At 38.3% G+C, this 20,607-nt stretch overlaps 1 protein-coding gene across 2 annotated transcripts in view; it reads right to left on the minus strand.

Annotated features, from left to right (window-relative positions):
• The window catches only part of SGCD (sarcoglycan delta), a 938,027-nt gene that overhangs the window by 199,059 nt on the left and 718,361 nt on the right, over positions 1-20,607 (minus strand). For both annotated transcript variants that reach the window (XM_042948464.1, XM_042948471.1), the window contains one exon: positions 11,867-11,968. In XM_042948464.1, the coding sequence (XP_042804398.1) occupies positions 11,867-11,968 (102 nt within the window). The remainder of the gene's footprint in view (positions 1-11,866; positions 11,969-20,607) is intronic.

Here is a 20,607-nt window from a genome sequence, read left to right on the forward strand (position 1 = left end):
GCAATGGGAAACAAAGCAAAAAATAAATTATTATACTGAAATTTTATATAGTGCTCTACCCAGGTACTGTTCTATAAGCAGCAAAATTTACATAATTATGTGAAAGAAATGAACTCCTATGATCCTATAATACGCTTATGAGGTAGTGCTATTCCTATGCCCATTTTATAAATAAGGAAAGTGAAGCAGAGAAAAGGTCAAAGAATTTGCTCAGGAGTCAGGATTTTATTCCAGGAAGGTGGTGTTCCAGAGCCTGCTCTTAAATATCCCTTAGTAAGTGCCTTTCGATGTCCCTGCCATCATGGAGATCATAAAGTAATAGCGGTGGCAAAGAGGTTAAGTATATAAATATATAATTATATGACAGAATACATAGAATATAAAGATAGAAATAGATATACCTGTGTAATTCATATGATAACACCATGAGGAAAACAAAGCTAGTAGGTAAGGGATATATTCTTGACAGAGTGATCAAGGAAGGTATCCATGAGAAAGTGCCATCTGAGCAGAGACCTAGCTGAAGCAAGGCCAGGTTTTCATCCAGTCTGGTAGTTTTCAGACTGTGGTTTGTGGAACCCTCCTGGCACATAGGCATCGTGCGGCTGGTGACAGGGACACTGGGTAGGTAAGAAAACAGGCTGCAGGGCTCCAGCCATGGCACAGACATAGCAGCTGAACTTCCATCTTGTCTGGATTTGGGGGTTTCGGATAAATTTGGCTTATAAAAAGATTCCATGACTTAAAAAAATAATTACAGAAAACCACTGATCATGTCCAACCTCTTTAGCTCACAGATAAAGAACTGAGGCTCAGTGTTGATCAGCAAGACAGTTAAGAAGAAAATTCAGATTCCTTAAATTGGAATCTGGTGTACTTTCTAGAACACCGAACTGCCAGCCTTAACTCCCCTTCCTATCCAGGACATTGTATAGTCTCTGGAGGGTAAACGTAGAGGGTTTCATCCAACAGGCTGTGTCTCTCTGTTTGGAAACTCCATAATCAAACTCCAGGCTTAGCGAGAGGAAGTACACAGGTGCTCTAGTTTGTCTCATGTATTTTATTACACTGTCTCCACCTCTGCCTTCTATTCCAGTTTATATTTTTCCTGATCTTAACCCATTATAGCTGTTGTTACTATGTTACTGTAAGTAGTTATGAGCTACCTCAAATCCTTGTGGAAGTTTGCATGCACGTGGGGAGAAGGAATATTTGCAGTAGGGCGTTGGCGTGAATATACATTTCTGAGTCTTTGAATTAATGAGATCTGCATGGTGGACCTGTGGGCATCACAACAGGCAGTAAGAAAGAATTTGGGGCAGCCTCCCTGACCAATGGCCCTCAAGTCATACAATCAGATGTTCTTAGCCAGATTGTATGTGAAGTTTGGAACTACTACTAAAACTGGCCATTACAGTTCTAAGGAACATCTGACCAAAGCCCTCAGTAACTCTTATATTTGCAGCATGACCTTCATTTAAGAAAAGTATACACAGTCAATCGCTCCCAAATTAAAAGAAGAACATGAACCCTATCAGCCCATTTTAATTCTACGGCAACCAAAAGCCTCCGAGTAACTATCTCTGTTTCCCAGGATAAACAAACAAACACACCAACCATAGTATTAAGCATCGATCTACTCAAGACTGTTTGTCTGCTTTAAAAAAAAAAATGAGTAAGCAGCTGGTTCACACTATTGTCCACAACAAATTACAACACACGAAAAGAGAGATACATTTCGGGAACGGCAATCAGCTTCCCAGTGCAGATGGGCTTATAGATGACCCTTCCATCTTTTAATAATCTCCATAATTTATGTGTGAACAAAGAAATGCAAAGATGCCTTATGCACCCCTCTGACTTAGTACAAATCACTTTTATTTACTCGGGCAATACTTCATGGTCCAGTTAACTTCTTAATTAAAGACAGCAAGATGCTCATGTTCCATGCAAGTGGCATGGAAAATACTGTTTTATGTGCAATATGTTCAGCTGGGAGTTGAAGCTGTTTTGCTTGCTGAGGAGAAACCACCGCAGCCTTCATTTGGTTCCTCAACTAACCAGAGACATGGCTCTTCTCGTCGCAACTAAATTGTAACAGAGCCTCTTCAGACAAAGCTTGTACTTGTCTGCCATCCCACATTCTGCCACCCCCACCTTTTCTTTGTCTCATGCAGAGAATGCTGAATCCAAATTTTCAACTTTCTTTTCCCAATCTGCCTCTTCCCCAGTAATGTTCTGTAGTGGTCAGAGAATAGAGACCCAAAGAAAGCATGCTTTAGGAGCCTCAGGGAGGGGAGAGTGTGGCTGTAGCAGGGCAGAGCCTCAGCCTCCAGAAGCTCTGATGCTGCTCTCCTTTGCCGCTGTGCTTGCATATGATTTCAAAACCCACAGGAGCCAGACTGCTTGGGGAAACTGGGGCACAAAAGAGAACCAAAACAAAAAAGAAATATTAAGGAACAGTGAATCACAAATGACTAAGAATCTTAAGAAGCCAACCTAATTTCTGAACTCTGCACGGCGAGATTTATACATTCTCTATTCCGTAAACCAAGGGCTGTACCCTCAAGGGACTTCAGAGCCTCATCATATAAATAAATGCCTTAAACCAGTTTGGGTATGAGACAATAGTGCCTGGTGGAGACTGTGGCAAACCAGAGAACAAATGTCCATCTGAAGAAGGCAACTTCTACTGAGCTCCAGCCCTTAGAAGTATCAAACTACTCTGCCAAATGTCTTTTAAACAAGAATTAGAAAATGTAGATTTTTTTAAAAAAGTGTGTAATCTTCAAACATTTAAATATGATAAAAATTCATATTAAGAGAAAAAAAAATACTGTGTGAGGCAAATAAACTAGATCTATGAGCTGGATTCAGGGTACAACTTCTGTCATAGGTTTTCATACCAACAGCTTACTTGATAGTTCACAAGGTGGGTAACTGAAGTTACTTCATTTAACTCTCATAGATTTTTGAAGTAGAGAATATTATCTCAGTGATGAGAGCAGCCATAATTAAGTCTGGTCTTATTGCATTATCCACTGTTGTCTCCAGTTCATTCATTCGTTCGTTCGTTCCTCCCTCCCTCCCTTTCTTTCTTTTAGAGCTTTATGTTCCCTCCAGAACTTAACATATCTTCCAGGAAGTTATTCCCCATGAGAGGGAAATGGCCAGCATCACTCAACTTATTGTACTGAACAGTGTCATGAGAAAATAATTTACCATAAAAATAGTGTGTTGATATAGAAGAAGACTAAAATTCTGGATTTTTATTCTGACTTTGGCTTGGTAGAACTTGGGTACATCCCTACCTCCTTTCTGAGCCTTTGGGACTCCATCCATTAAATGCAGTGATGGTCTAACTGACCTCTTAGGGGCTTCAACTTCCACCCCAGATAGATCTTGGGAATTCTAGCTGGTGGAAAAACTCTTAATTCATATAATACTAAAATCAGAATGGAATTAAAAAAAACTCATCTTTCCATAAAACAAAGAGATGAAAGATCCAAATGTAGAAGTCCACAGTGAGAATGACCAACTCAGACTTTCAAGGAGAATGCAGTATTTTCTCAACTTGCATGAATATTGACAAGGTGGTATACCCTCAAAGCCCATTTTATATGTGGAGTTCAGACTTTAATATGAACCAACACTTAGCCTGATTTTTGTACAACACCAGTGTTTGTGTTTTAATATTTAAATATTTTATTACATTTGGCTCTTTATAGATCATAAAATGAGTGGAAATGTCATTACTGGATCAAAATGTATAAGCATTTGTAAGGTAATTGATATGTGCTATAAAAGTATTTTTTTTTCAGAAAGGTTGGACAAAGAAAAAATAAAGACTGTGCCAGTACTAAAACAATTTAAGCAGAAGATGAGAAACAAATGAATTGAACATTGGAAGAGTATAATTCACTGAAGGAAAAAATTAAAATTAAAAGCTATTTAACAGGAAATAGATTTCCTTGGAGGGCAATGAGTTTGTCATTAAGATGACATTTGAGAAGAGGAGGAAAGACCATCTGGTTCAGAGCAAGTTCAAACATCAGGTGCTATGCGGGCCACATGACGATGATGCTGGTAGTGGAAATTACTGTCACCGTTATGGTCATCATCACTGTCGTCATCATCATCAGCAACGGGTGAGAGCAGGAGTCGCCATTCCTGGAACACTTACTTCATGACAAGTTCTGTATTAAGCACTTCACAAACATTATCTTACTTGCAACCACCATGATGTAGCCATGAATACCAATGTTACAAGCAAGAAAACAAGAATTTGCCAAATTACGAAGGTTCTCAAAGATCACTCATATGTCAAATGGTAGCACTTGCTGCCATCCAAGTTCAACAATATAGCACAGGGGTTTAGCCATGGTGTGATACCGTTTCTTGGAACAGGCAACTTTTAAGAACCACATTTAGTTTTGATATCATAATTCTACACACAGGTTTTAGTAAGTAAAGACATTTTAAAAATATGTGAGTTTTTATAAGGAAATTTAAAAGACATATAAATCTCAAGTCTAATATAATAATTTTCTACTTTATTCTCTTAAAGTAAACTGATTTTTTTATCTTCCTCCAACTTCTTTTTCTGCCTCTCCTCTCCTAAACTTCTAAATTCCATATAGTAATGGGCTAGGACCCCTATGCCCAGCCCAAGTATAGTTGGAAGTGAGTATAGAAATAAATTCACTTAAAAAGAAAGAAAGAAAGAAAGAAAGAAAGAAAGAAAGAAAGAAAGAAAGAAAGAAAGAAATTCACTTGCAACTTTCCCATTGCTGTAGGCCTGGCGCAACATACTTATAAGAGTAGCTACCCAGAGTAGTTAGTGTCCCTTCCTTTGTCACTTCACGGGAAGTTATGTAAAAGCACCATCTAGTTGCATCATTCTGCAAAGTAAGAGGAGCAGTCTCTCCAAAGTAGGGATCTGCTACTTTTGTCCAAATTGATTCTTTGTGGTTAAAGTTTTCCTTAGTATTAGTTCATTCAACCTATCTACTAGTAGCACTTGCCAAAACTTTGTAACTGTATTTACCAATTAAAAAGAAGCCTATCAAACACAACACTCAAAAAACAAATACTCCAGTAAAGAAATGAGCAAAAGATATGAGCATATACTTTTCCAAAGACATCCAGATGGCTAACAGACACATGAAAAGATGCTCAACATCACTCATTATCAGGGTAATACAAGTCAAAACCACAATGAGATACCACCTCACACCTGTTAGAATGGCTAAAATTAACAACTCAGGCAACAATAAATGTTGATAAGTGTGGGGCGAACACTTTTGCACTGTTGGTGGGAATGCAAACTGGTTTAGCCACTTTGGAGAATAGTATGGAGATTCCTCAAAAAATTAAAAATAGAACTACCTTATGACCCAGCAACTGCACTACTAGGTATTTATCCAACGGATACAAACATGCTGATTTGAAGGGGCACATGCTCCCCAATAGCCAGCACTATTAGCATACGGCAACACTGCTGACAACAACCAAAGTAGGGAAAGGGCCCAAATGTCCATTGAATTATGAATGGATAAAGCAGCTGTGGTATATATACACAATGGAATAGTACTTGGTTATCAAAAAGAATGGAATCTTGCCATTTGCAATTATGTGGATGGAACTAGAGTGTATTATCCTAAGCAAAACCAGCAGGATGAGAAAGACAAATATCATATGATTTCATTCATGTGGGATTTGGGATACAAAACAGATGAACATAGGGGAAGGGAAGGAAAAATAAGATAAAAACGGAGAGGGAGGCAAACCATAAGAGATTCTTAAATAAAGAGAACTAAGGGTTGCTAGAGGGGAGGTAGGTGGGGGGAATGGGCTAAATGGGTGATGGGCATTAAGGAGGACACTTGTTGGGATGAGCACTGGGTGTTATATGTACGTGATGAATCAATAGATTCTACTCCTGAAATCATTATTACACTATATGTTAACTAACATGGATTTAAATATAATTAAGAAGAAAAAAGTACCATCATGTTGAAATGGTCATTTAAATGCAGAATGTTTTTGGCATTATATCCCTTAACTTTACAAAATTCTGTGCTAATGCATTCAAGTAGTATTTCTAGAGACAGGCTGGTCTTTGGATGTCATGGTAGAATAGCTAATTTAGTGTGTGCCCTTTTCAATCTATTTTCTGAGTGGCACGATACTTACAGAAGCTATGCATCCATGTGGCTAATGCTAGCATGTCCTGGGACTTTCATTTAATTCCCAGATGCAAGTTTTTGTAGGGATGAACATTTTCTCATTAATTTATCTTCCAAAGTGATTGCTATCTCATTAATCAATTTGTAGTGACTTTACAGGGTTGCAACCTTCAATAATGAAATTAGATATAGTATTGAACGTTGTGTGGATTGCTTAACCAATCCCAATTCCTTTCAGATCAATGAAACACAAAAGCAATACTTCCATTAGTTATCCTCACTTAGAGGGGTTGAGTAATCTTCTTCAACAGGGCACTGATCTCTTTTCAATGGGCAGAAGAAATAAAGGCAGGTGTAATCTACAGGGAAATGATACTGCAGATACTTCTTCTGAAAAGACCCCCCCAGGGGTGGCTGAAGCAATAGTCAGGTGCATCAGCAAAAAACCAATAAGCTGAAACTGCCAGAATGGAGAAAGGAAGGGAAGTTGCTACGTGTGAGGTTCATGCGAGTGCCCTGCAAGGTTACAACTCAGTAGGGATGGCAAAGTCTATTGGTTGCCTATCCAACAGGCCCTCCACACATTCCTTGCTACCAGAACCCCAGTTTTGTTCAGTGGGCAATTACCCCTGTGCTTGAAAGAAGGGGAGCCCTATAGATTAAGTCACCAGCTTCCGATATCGCTCTTCTGCCTTTTGGATCTAGCATATCTGCTTTTACTTTTTGTGAAAATCCAAAGAGACACCAATTCTACCTTGGATGCCATGCTTAGTGTGTTATTCTCTAGTCCCTTCCCAGTGCTCTGATATCATCCAAAAGGGAAATACTCAAGGTCTATGCCCTGAACCACTTCCACTATCTCTCCCCAGCCCAACCAAGACAAAGCAATTGCAGACAAGCAAACACACACACGCGCGCGCACACACACACACACAATCTTCTTTAAGTTGAATATTAAATAAATGGTTGAAAGATCTTGATAAAGTGATGTGGACAATGTATTCTTAAAATTATTCATATACACAAATTGTATGATTCCATTTAAGTAAAGTTCTAAGAAATGCAAAGTAACGTGCAGGACCGAAAGCATATTGGTAGTTGGTTGAGGGACTATGAAGGGGTAAGGGAGAAACTCTTAGGGGTGAAAGATATATTCATTATCTTCATTGTAGTGATGACTTCGTGTGTGTGTGTGTGTGTGTGTGTGTGTATGCAAAAACACTTCAATGTACACACTTTAAATAGGTGTAGTTTATTCTACACCAATTATGCTTCAAAAAAGCTCTTAAACTATTAAAAATTATTTAGATACAAAAAATTTACTGTTAGTATATTATTTGGAAGAAAAAAAGGTACAAAAGAGTATGCAAAGTATGGTTTTATTTAAAAAATATAGTTGTAGGAAATGCCTAAAAATGTACACTGAACTGATATTTAAAAAAAAATTTTTAACGTTTATTCACTTTTTGAGAGACAGAGACAGAGCATGAGCAGGGGAGGGGAAGAGAGAGAGGGAGACACAGAATCCGAAGCAGGCTCCAGGCTCTGAGCTGTCAGCACAGAGCCCAACGCAGGGCTTGAACCAACAAACTGTGAGATCATGACCTGAGCCGAATTCAGACACTTAACAGACTGAGTCACCCAGGTGTGCCTAACCTGGTGTTTTTCAAAAAAAATGTTTATTCATTTATTTTTGAGAGAGACAGAAAGCACAAATGGGGGAAGGGCAGAGAGAGAGGGAGCGAGAGGGAATCCCAAGCAGGCTCTGCACATTCAGTGTGGAGCCAGATCCGGGCTCAAACCCACAAACCGTGACATCATGACCTGAGCTGAAGTTGAGCACTCACCTGAGTCACCCGGCCGCCCTGGTATGCAAAACTGTTAAGAGTGCTTCCTCTGCAAAACAGATTTAAGTGATACTTTATTTTGAATGATTTATTATTCAATTTTACAAATATCTACTGAGCATATACCATGTGCTGGAAATGGCAATAGGGTTAGGGTATATAGTGGGGGAAATCTGCACAATCTCCTGCTCTTCCTAATTTATATTCTTAAGCAAGAAAGAATGTCAAATGATGACAGTTACAAGGAGAAAAAAAAAAAAACCAGGGTGATGTTTCACATATGCTGTTACACTAAATGAGGAAGGTCTTTCTAAAATGGTAACATGTGAACTGTGAACAGGATGACCAGAAGGAGCCCTCTATGAAAAACATCTAGGAGAGAATTTTCTAGGCCTTCGTGAGGAGTCAGGAGTTTATTCCGGGTGCAATGGCAAGAGGATGGAGAATCCTTTGGGAAGAGGTGGAGAGACTTGACATTTTGAAACACCCACTTTGGCTATAATGTAGATGTGAGGCTAAGAGAGAAAGGTAGCAGAGAGAGATGGACATTGCAAGGGTGTAGGTGAAGGAGGATAGGATGATGGCCGCAACCTGCAGGTAGCGCGTGACGGAGAAGAATAGGTACGGGCACTGTTTCAGCAACAGCTCATGTGATTTACGGACAGATTTTGTTATATATGCATATCTGTAGGTCTTTCTTTTCTTCAGTGAGAAGATATTTATTCTGTTGTCAGAATAGCTAAAGAGCTCTATTCACTATTTATTTTTTGAAAGGAGAATACTTTCTAAGGACAATGAAAGACAGTCAATTCTGACACTCTGGTTTCCTTAAGTGATGACAAGAAAGCATGGAATTTAGCTCACTGATTTTTCAATATTAAAATAAGACTTTTGAAGTTATCATTACTTTTTAAGGTTTCTGTCAAGTATATCTTTGACTTGGTATCATATGGCCATTGATTTTCAGATACGCTGGCTAAAAATTTGCAAAAAGTTCAATTCCTGCACGTGGGCCTAAGAGATGTACTTGTCTCCCCTTTCAAGTCTTCTGAAACACGCTTTTCAATTCCTTTATATGACTCTAATTCTACACCAAGGAAACTTACGTCAGGATATTTTATGCAAAAAATCAATTATTCTACCCATGATCTTAAAATCTGCTCTCTTGGGGCGTCTGGGTGGTTCAGTTGGTAAAGCGTCTGACTTTGGCTCAGGTCATGATCTCACAGTTCATGAGTTGGAGCCCCACATCGGACTCTGTGCTGACAGATCAGAGACTGAAGCCTGCTTTGGATTCTGTGTCTCCCTTTCTCTTTGCCCCTCCCCGACTCGCACTCTGTCTCTCAAAAATAAATAAAATAAAATAAAATAAAATAAAATAAAATAAAATAAAATAAAATAGTAAAATAAAGTAAAGTAAAGTAAAATAAAATATTAAATAAAATAAAATATTAAATAAAATATTAAAAACATTTAAAAAATCTGCTCTCTTGTACCATATGTTGCTTAGCCAGATCATTTATATATTTACAGAAATATCACTAATATAGAAGGCTTGGCAAGCTTTATCCTACAGGCTATTTTTTGGTGGCCCTCAAGGTAAGAACATTGTTTCATTTTCAAAGAGTTGTAAAGAAGAAAAAAAACCAGAAGTCTAAAATATTTAAATATCTGGCCCTTTACAAATAAAGAGGTCATCACCAGTAGAAGGAAATTATAAGTCAAAACTAGTGACTTAAAAAGTTTAATCCAGAATAAGAAGATTGGTACACACACACACACACACACACACTCACACACACTGAAATACTATGCAGCCATAAAAAGAATGAGATCATGCCATTTGTGACAACATAGATGGACTTAAGAGGGTATTCTGCTTAGTGAGCTAAGTCAGATGAGAAAGACAAATACCATATGATTTCACTCAGATGTGAAATCTGAAAAAAACAAATGATTAAACAAACTAACAAAAAACCAAATCATACCTATAAATACAGAGAACAACTCCGTTTGCCAGAAAGCCGGGGAGTCGGGATGGGCAAAATGAGTGAAAGGGATTAGAAGACACAGGCTTCCAGTTATGGAATGAGTAAGCCACAGGAATAAAAAATACAGCATAAACAATATAGTCAATGATATTATAATAATGTTGTACAGTGTCAGATGGTAGATACACTTGTAGTGAACATAGAGTAATATATAAGCTTGTTGAATCACTTTTTTTAACCTGAAACTAATAGAACATTGTGCCAACAATACTCAAAACAAGTTTAATACAGGTAAGATTAATCTAAAGTACAACTAGTAACTCAAAAGATAATTTAACCAACTTGCCAGGCTGGGAGAAATAAATACAGATCGAAGCAATGCTTCTAAGAGTGATTTCTTAAATGCTGGAAATTGACTATTTCCATTCAGTTAAACATGGAATCATCACTCAGCCCTCCTTATTATAATCTTATCTCATGATTCCTTCTAGGATGTAATTTCTTCAAAGATGAGAGATACTATAAATATAGTACTCTTTGTACTTTAGTGCTAACTCAGTGTGCTATGAGTTCCAGTTAAATTTTATAATCACTGATTGGGTTGCTGAAGTGATTTTCTCTTTTTGATAATTTTAACATCACGACTCCCTCCGTTTTACTAGGCACACAAGGAAGTAAACTTATTGGCAATTCAGTAGTTGCATCCAGTTTAACAGAATTCAGTAGTTTAGACAGCATTCAGATAAAAGTACCCACTGCATAAAGTTGCTGAATTTCATTAATTATGCCCATTGATGCACGCCATGCAAATAACGCTTTGGGGAGCTTTCACATTACTCTTTGTTTGCAGGTGGGCATGAACCAATCCCAGAAGAGCAAATGCATTAACAATCCTTTTCAGACAGCAAATTCCACCACCCCACCAAAAAGACGAACACAGAAACAAAGCCAAAGAAACAACCAACTGAGAAGAAAAAAACACTCAAAAGCAAAAATTAATTCTGATCGTATTGCTTAATAAAAGCAAACCAGAAATCACTTCTATCGTGACAAAAATAACAGATGAGAGAAAAAGCTTAAGTAGGAGACTCTGGTTAATAGAAACATTTTGGAAATCGATTTCCTGCACTGGAGTCCCTGGTCTACTACTTCGTAAGTGTGTGGCTTTGAACACAGTACCTCACTCAGGCTCAATTCTTTAATCTGTAAAATTGAGGTGACAATAATTGCCAACCCTACGGACAAATCTGTGTTTTTGGCAAATCAGTTACTAAATTAGGTAATGGTAATGCCTGCAAAGCAGCAAAGTACATGGAACAGAGAGCATTAATACCAGATTAATACCAGACCAGAGTAATTAGTACCATTTCAGAGCATGGTTGCTGATTACTGAATTGATTCTAACCAACCTTGGCTACCTTGTCCAAATTCTTAATGAAAAACAAAATTCTAGTTCTTTAGTTCTGTGTTTCTAAAGATAGTATCTAAAGCACTTGGCAATTAAAAAATGATAGCAATACTTTTGGGATTTGTATAGTACCTAGAGCACATCCACATTTATTTTCTTGGTTTATTTGCAGCAGAATCTAGAAAAGTTCATTAACAGAGGTTATTACCCTCTTTTTGGCAGGAATAGAGAAAGGCTCGGAGAGGTCATCATCATCGTTTACGGTACCACAGCAGTGCTTATGCTTGAGACTTCAGATATGAGCATATCTCACTACCTATATTACCATTCCTTCCCATAATCCTCTATACTCTGCTGATGGCTGATGATAAATTTCCCTAGATCTAGAGTCAAGAGAAACAACCATTCCTTTTTCCTGCAGCAGAAACTTACTGGTCGGGACTGGATTTCTTTGGCGTAGAGAGGTTGCAAGAATTCGGAGTCTCCTTCTAGTTTTAGACCTTTGTCTGTGATTCTCAAGTTCCCCATTCCATCCTGAAATAGAAGCACAGAGATAACATAGAAAATGCAATTAGCCAATATTTCGAAAAAACCTCAGGCTTTCAAAAACGGAAACAAAGTATTGCCCCCCTTTTTTTGAGAGGGTGAAATGAGAGGAGGTCCAATAAAATACTAGGAAGTATTGTTAAATGCAATTATGCATATTACCCTCTTTGCTCACTTATTCTGGGAAAATTCTATTCCAAGCAATCTGTAATGCCCCCTAGTCATTTACTAGCACAGATGAAGGAAGCCCTTTTGCTAGGAAGTGCAGAAAGAAGGGAGCCAGGAGGTGAGTGGGACAGAAGAAAAAGATAATTCCCCAGGTTAAAGAAAAAGGTCCAATTTCCAAAACTTGATGCAGAAATTGTTAACTGGTAGCCTCATGGTCGAATCCAGTTTTTGGACACGGTATGTTTTTCTCACAAAATATTTAAGAAGTCAAATTAGTTACCAACATTTTTACCAACATTTTATTACAGAGATATTAAAATGTATACAAAAATAGAAAGTGTAAATAGCGCACACCTGTGTACCAGTCATTTGTCTTCAACAATGATCCATTTATGGCTATCATTATTACTTTACCCACCACACTCATCTCATTTGGTTAAATATAACCATCACTACCGCCATCACAACAAAAAATAAATAAAATCATTAATATCATTTAATGCTCAGTGTCAATGTTCAAATTTCATTCATTTAAATTTTCTCTCCTTACATTTGCTTATTTGGATCAAGTTCCCCACTATAATTAGTTGGTACATGAAATACTAGGTCATATCCTGAAAGTCTCCTAAGTCAGTCAGTTTCTCTCTCACATCCATACACATATACATACTTTATTTGATAAAGAAAACATATCATTTTTGTGATAGCATTGCCCAGAGTTTACATTTTGTTGAGCATTCCCATAATTTCACACAATGTGTTCTTCTGTCTCCTGTATTACCTATAAATTGGTAGTTAGATCAAGAGTCTTGAGAACTCAGTTTTATAGGAAGGACACATTCTAAGAAATGGAATATATTAGTATTCTATTGCTATTATCACAAATAACCACGAACTCAGTGGCTTAAAACAACACAAATTAATTATCTTACAGTTTTGTACATGTCTGATTCAGGACTCAAAGGGCAAAAATCAAGGTGCAAGCAGGCCTGTTGCACCCCTTCCTGGAGGCTTGAAGGGAGAATCCAGTTCTTGACTTTTTCTAGGCCCTTGAGGCTGCCCACACTCCTGGGCTCATGGCCTCTTTCATCCTCAAAGTTCACATTGACTGGATGACTCTGACAATGAATCTTCCACCTCCCTCTTCCACTTTTAAAGATCCTTGCAATTTCACTGAGCACACCTGGATAATTCAGGACAATCTCTTCATTTTAAACTCATCTGATTAGCAACCATAATTCTATCCATAATGTTATTTCTCTTTTGCCATGCAATGTGACATATTCAGGGGTTTTGAGATTGGGACAATGACATCTTTGAACTGGAGGTTATTTTTCTAATACATGCTCTGTCAGGAGACATACAATGTCTTCCACGGTGATGTCATCAGCCACTGGTGGTCTTTGCCCAGAGGATATATTACTTCACTAGAGATTTCAAATTGGTGATAAACTAATTCTATTATTTCTTAATGTATTAGCTGGGGTATTCTATCAGGAAAAAGTGCATTTCATCAACTGTTACCCTAAATTATGGTTTACAAAAACCTGAAAGGTGCTTGATTTTTCCTCCTTTATTTATTGATCCTCAAAATATTGATCACCTAGTATCCTCCAAAGATAACCAATGAGTGCTTCTTTTTTCTTTTCTAAGAATCATTATGGACATTTTTTACTTGCGTCATTCCAGTGTAGTTTTTATTGCTATTGAAGTTCTAACTGTGCTACCCTTGGTCAGCAGGAACCTCTTCAAGTTGGTGTCTAGGTTATTTTAATATGACCCAGTAGTCTTTGATGGACCTTATGCTTCTGGTATGACAAAATGATCTAGAGTTATTTCACAGAACATCCTGTCCCAGGCCTGGAACTAGTCATTTCTACTAAGAACACCTGTGGCACCTTTTTGTGGTAAGTAGTAATTAGAAACCATAAACTGAGAGCTTCGGGTGCTCATTGCTACTGGGTTGATCCTTGTGTCTGTGGACACAGCTGGAGAATAAGTTCTGAATGTTGTTTTTTTTAATAGAATAAACTATGAATTCTCATTAAACTTCAATTCAAATTTAGGACTTGAATGTTTCCATTTAATATCATAGATCTGACAATGTTATTACCTTTCTTTCAAACCAAAAATCTGTGTTCTCAATAACAAGAAAATGATTACTCATTTGATTTAACCTACAATATACAGTTACTACTATTCTAACATTATGATTAAGCAGAGCAATTTAAAATTTGTCTTAAAACAACCTTACAGCACATCCTACTAGGAAGGTACGGTCAAATGACCGGATTTCAAAACCACTTGAAACAATTCCATTATGTATGGTTAGGTTATGCCACCAACCTGCTGTCTGGTAAGGTTTAATCATTTCATTCCCCACCACCTCTCAATTTTTCATGAATGTTTTAAGGTTCAATTTTGTATTATAGTTCTGTGAACTGTTAGGTGGCACCAAAGTCAAATCTACAAATCAAGATGTATTCAAAGAAGTCTAGCTTCTTTCCTTGTCCTTCCCCCATGTTTCCTTTTTTCCAAATAAGTGTGGGTGTGTATCACTCAGTGTTCTCCAGGGAAACAGAATGAACACACACACACACACACACACACACACACTCACATTCATTTTAAAGAACTGGCTTTAGCAATTATGGAGGCTGACAAGTTTCAATATCTGCAGTTAACAAGCCAGAGACCCATTTTAATAAAACAATATACACAGACATATATAAAAACACATACACACACACACACTTTTTAAAAATTTATTCCTACATTTTCCCAAACATGTGAAAACTGAAAGATTTAAATAAAAATTCCAGGTTTTCAGCTTCCTGTGAAGCTGGAAGCCTTGGGAAACCTGAGCCTGCCTTCTCTCATAGTCACCACTGGCTGGAAGTGAGTAGCTGACCTAGGCTATGCTAGGGACCATATACTCTTCAGTTTGCCAGTTCACACCCAGCCTATTTCACTAAGTTACATTTTCTCAGATTCCTCAAGTTCCTATTGAGTCTACCATTTCTTCTCTCTGGCACTGCCACAGGGTCTGTCCATCAATATATTCAGGACAGACACCACATTGGGGGGTATTGAATGACCATGTGGGAAATGGGCACTTTTCCCCATCCCTCCTTCATAACAGCACTTCAGCCTGTGGATGAGAACAGATTTTTCAGGTCAATATTGTCCTTTCATGGATAGCATGCCATCTGTATATTTCTATTTTTGGTACTTGCGGGGACAGCTCTGCCAAAAGGGTCCCAGACTGGGCATTCAAACCCAGTGTGAGAAGCAATGGGCTGAGGGTATGTTCATATCACACTAGCAGCAGGTAGAATCCACAACCAAAGAAAAAAAAAGAAAAAGTTGACATCCACCCAATCCCCACCCCCCAAAGTATATGTCAATTATCTTGTTTTGGTTTATTCTTGATGATTTTTGTTAGTTGGAGAAACAGACCTTTTCATAGAAACACATACTAAACCTGACATCTATAAACCAACTAAACTGGTTTGTTTGTGTGATGTGTGTTAGATAAGAACGGCTAAACATTCTTATATAGAAAATTATATTTGGGGTAATTTAGCAAGCCTATTTAGATAAAATCTATCTCCCTCCCCTCTTATTAAAGTGTATAGATCTGCCATTCTTAATATTTAGTGGTAACTTACTATGTGCTTATTACTATACTCTGTGTTTTCCATGCTTTATTTCATTTTTCTGAATTTCTACTGAAAACTACCATGTTTCTTCATGAATTTAGTCATAAGGAAATAAAACTATAAATGCAAAATTATTTGGCTATTTATTGAGTTGCTCATCACCTTGCCAGTTATGAGAAAAAAAATTAAAACTTAAAAACTACCCAAAAGTTTCACTGTTAATGCAGAGCCTGATGCAGGGCTCAAACTCATGAACCTGGGTTGAAATGAATAGTTGGTCGCTCAACCAACTAAGCCACCCAGGCGCTGCTGCATAATCCATTATTAATGAAATAATAACTCAATAAAGAAATATATGTGCATTTTTACCATTTTTATATAACTATATATAAATATTCATACAGATACACACATACAATCATATGTGCACATAGGAAAAATTCTCAAAGAAATTTCATAGGGGAAAAATTCTAGAGAGAAATATACTTAAATGTTAATAATGAAAATCTTTACATGCCTAAGATATGAGTGTTTTATTTTCTTCTTTTTGCTTGTCTGTAGTGTGTCATATTCTATAAATAGCAATTGTAATGAGAAAACTTGTTATAAAATAGTAAGTTCTCACTGATTTATTTACAAAATAGTAAGTTGCTTTAAAAAGTAACATGTGTCAATAATCCATGTCATATACTAAGTGCTATACACATATCATCTCATGCCATCTTCTTAATGATCCTATGATATAGTCTTTATTTTCCTTATTTTACAGGTGAAAAAATATACTGATCCGTAACTTGCTCATAATTGCACAGCTAGTTAATTACAGGATCAGGAATTTGAACCCAAGTCTTTCCAGTTCAGACTATATGCTCTTACTCATTATTCTAACCTCATCTAATGTTTGCAAAAGTAATATATGTAAGTATCTGCTGGATTGCATTCTGCCATTTTGATTATCACTTACTTGGTGAGAGCACTCGGTGATGGTACAGAGGGCCCTCTCCAACTGCAAGAATAATGCCATCTGTTCTTATGGTCAAACACCTCTATTCTCTCTTTCCGGGGTCCAGAATTTCTTTATTATAACCCAACTATTTTCCATGCCAAGGAGCATAAGCAAAATGAATCATCTGCTATTTCTGGAAAGACTGCTGTGTACATAATTGTGTGCTACAAACCATGGGGAGTCAGAAAAAAAGAAGGCCTCTCTTTATCCTTCCTCAGAGACAGTTTATAATACAGGTGGCACACAGCCAGAGTGAAGGAGAAGCCAGATGACCAACATCTGAGAAATGCTCATGTCATCCAACAGGCAATGGATTCCTTTGCAACAGTAATTTGACATTTACTTCAATACCTCTTTTGGTAGGAAACTTAACATAAACTTGCCAGATCTCTACCATTTCATTCAGTTATCAGTTCTTCCTATTCTTGTGAATCATCACTTCATTTTTCCAGTCTTCTTCCCAATTCCTAGGTCTGCCTAAAGTATTAGCGGGAAAGGTCTACAAGTAGTATAATTTTTTGTTATTGGCACCTATATTCTAAATATAATACAACTTAGAGTGTCCAATTACATATGTTCCCACATTAGAATCTTCTTTATGGCTTTGGAACAATTAGACTGGATTGATACACATCAAAACAACTTGAGAATAGCCTTATTTAAAACATTTCACCTTTAACTGCAAACATAAGAATATTATTAAGATAGGAGCTTTAGGTCAGTTTTAAAGCAAAATTTCCCTCCCAGTAAGATGCAAAAGAGGCATTTAGATGGAAGATTCACAGTCATTTCAAAAGTAATTAGGAGGAAACAGAGCTTTATGTCCCCCTGTTCAAATGGTAAAACTTCAGTATTCTTAAAGGCAAGCATAAAAATTCTAGCAGCCAGAAAGCTGGGCTCCACAGGGCCAGATCTGTCCAGTTAGTGGTCCTAAAGTCTATAAAGCATGCTCAAAACAAAAGTGGGGGGTCAGGATCCCACTGTCATCCCAGTTGGGGCAGGGCCTCTCCTGTCCTATATATTGCAGCACACCACTGTCTACCCACATGCCTGGCAGACAGGGCTTTTCACACGTACATGAGGAAATCTCAGTATTCTCTCAAATTTAGAATGGCCTCCCTGTAAGATCTTTTGAGGGAAAGAGAGGTTGGGGGTGGGGATGGGAGCAGAGGTGGGTACAATCCAGAGACTCTTCCTTTGGGCTGGTCCAAGAATGATGACATTTCTTCTTTTGTATGCAGTCGAGACTGGTTGGTTGTTTCAAATGGACAGTTTTCTACAAAATGAGTACAGAATAAATAAAGAGATTTCCGAGGGGCAGGACAATGGACTGAAATATTAATTTGTTTCTTTCTTCCCAGCTCTCATGCTGACCCCTGGCTACTTTCACTGCCATTTCAAATAGGTTCCTAGGCTTTGTAAATATGAGGCTTAGAGATTTTGAGAGCAAAGGAGCATAGGCAGCCTGAAAGCAGTGGGGTTTCTTATCTTTTGTGAAAGGTAACTCTCACTGAATGGACTATGTTAGGAAGGGAGGTGAGAAAGAGAGGTTTTCCAAAGGGGCGGGGGGGTGGGTGGACAAGAGATTTGTCAAGGCAATGAATTCTAGAGGCCACTGTCTTCCAGGGTCCCCAGGAGGGGATACGACCTTAGAAGGAAGTGGCTGTGGGGTTCCAGCTTCCCCAAAGTCTCCTTTCCACAGCAATGGCAGAGAGGTCCCCTTCCCAGACTTAAAAGGACCACATGCTTGGGACCACGGTTCTCTCAGTCACTGCCAATGAAAGACAGTCACCGGTGTCCCCAGAGGCCTTCCCACTGGTGCTGGCAAAACACTGCGGTGTCCCCAAATTCCTGAGATGTGAAACACTCTGCTGCCTTTTGTGGGGGGGGGGGGGGGGGGGGGAGGAGGGCTGGGAATTAGTATTATGTTGATTTAAAGATCTTGCTATTTCTTGCTCTTCTGATTTTCCTTCTGCATTAGCATCAAACAAGTTTTTAATTCCTTCAGCATATTTCCAACCTGGAAGTACTGTCAAGTTCTATTTTAGGAATCAAGTTGCAAGCCTATCTCCTGCTGAGCAATTTTAATGGCAGGCATTACTTAGTTTTGTTGAAGGGTGAACCATTTTTATCTATACACAGGTTGCTTCAGAATGTAAGCTTTATGAGGGGCGGGAGTTTTGTTCACTGTAGTCTCAATTCTTTTTTTTTTTTATATTTATTTATTTTTGAAAGAGAGAAAGAGAAAGTGCAAGTATGAGGGGCACAGAGAGAGGGAAACAGGGAATCCCAAGCTGGCTCCTGCTGTCAGCACGGAGCCTGACATGGGACTCCATCTCAAGAACCATAAGATCATGACCTGAGCCAAAAATCAAGAGTCGGATACTCAACCGACTGAGCCACCCAGGTACCCCTATAGTCTCAATTCTTAAAATAATGCTTGGCTCAGCAAATATTTATTTGATGACAGAATTTCTTCCTTCTAAAGGGTGCATTTTGAAGAGCACTGTGGCGATTACAAAATGTTAAAACCTAGGCTTATCTCTTGAGCAGAGTCCAATAGATCAGAACATGCATTCTCAACAAAGGTGATAATGTCCCCAGTGGGTGAAATTTGGTGACTGGAGGGAGTTAAGAAAAATCTTAGTTTTTTTATGTATAAAGCACAAATCATGACTAGGTATAGAGTGCATATACAGTATATGTGTAGTATTAAAAATTCATGAGTGGGGGAACAATTAGGGAAAAATATATCTAAAAATGTTCTGGGGGAGAAGAGGCAATAAAAAAAAGATTGATAAATATTGAATCAGAGTGTCAGAGATATGGAGACTGCTCTAATTTTTTCCCCTTTAATCTGTCTATAAATGGTCACTTCTGCCATTCACGTATTGAACCATCTTCTTTGGAGTTCCTCAGCCTGTAAAATGTGACAAAACAGAGCAGCACAGGTAAGGAGAAACTCCTTAATGTAATATTTAACACCGTCTTCATCTGGCACCTGCACACTTCTCGAGCCTCGTCTCCTGCCAGTCTCCCTTCTCTCCGGCACAAAATATGCTAGCAATTTCTCCCAACTCTTCCCCTTTTCAAGTCTTTGCATATGTCCTTCCTTGGGCAGTAATGCTCTTTCTAACCCTTCTGGCCCTCTCCCCAGCCCTTTGGTTCTTGTTAGATGTCTTTTCCTGGTCTGGGGTCCCAGTCTGAGGTCTCCTCATATCCTGTGCGCATCTCCATTAGAGCATTTATCGCATGGCACTACAGGGATCCATTTCCATCTATGTCCTTCCTTGCCAGACTTCAATATTCTTTGAGATGAGAAATACTGTGTCACTCGCTATTCAATCTCCATGGCCCAGCACACACTATCTAAATACGTGACTGTGAGAGCAAAAGAGAAATAGGCTAACCCAGGGATGGTTCAGAAAGCATGAATCCATACAAATATAAAACTGTAATATCAAAGCTACCGTTTCCATATGCATTAGACAAAGCACCCTATTGACATTATCTACATTAATCCTTACTGGCAGTAGGCACGGTTTACCCATTGCACAGTTGAGGAAACTGTTGCTCAGACATGCTGACATACCCTAACTCGAAAACAAAAGTCCTTCATCACTACACTCCATGTGGCACTGCTAAGCTCTTAGTGGGTGCCCAGCCCTGTGCTAGAAGCCAAGTGAGGAGGCGTGTAGATAGAGTCTCTCCCTTCTAGGAGCTTCTAGGCTAAAGGAAAAACACATGAGTGACGTACATGATGGCAAGGATGTAGATGCACAGGAACTCTC

The sequence above is a fragment of the Panthera leo genome, chromosome A1, assembly GCF_018350215.1.
Source record: "Panthera leo isolate Ple1 chromosome A1, P.leo_Ple1_pat1.1, whole genome shotgun sequence".
Lineage (NCBI taxonomy): Eukaryota > Metazoa > Chordata > Mammalia > Carnivora > Felidae > Panthera > Panthera leo.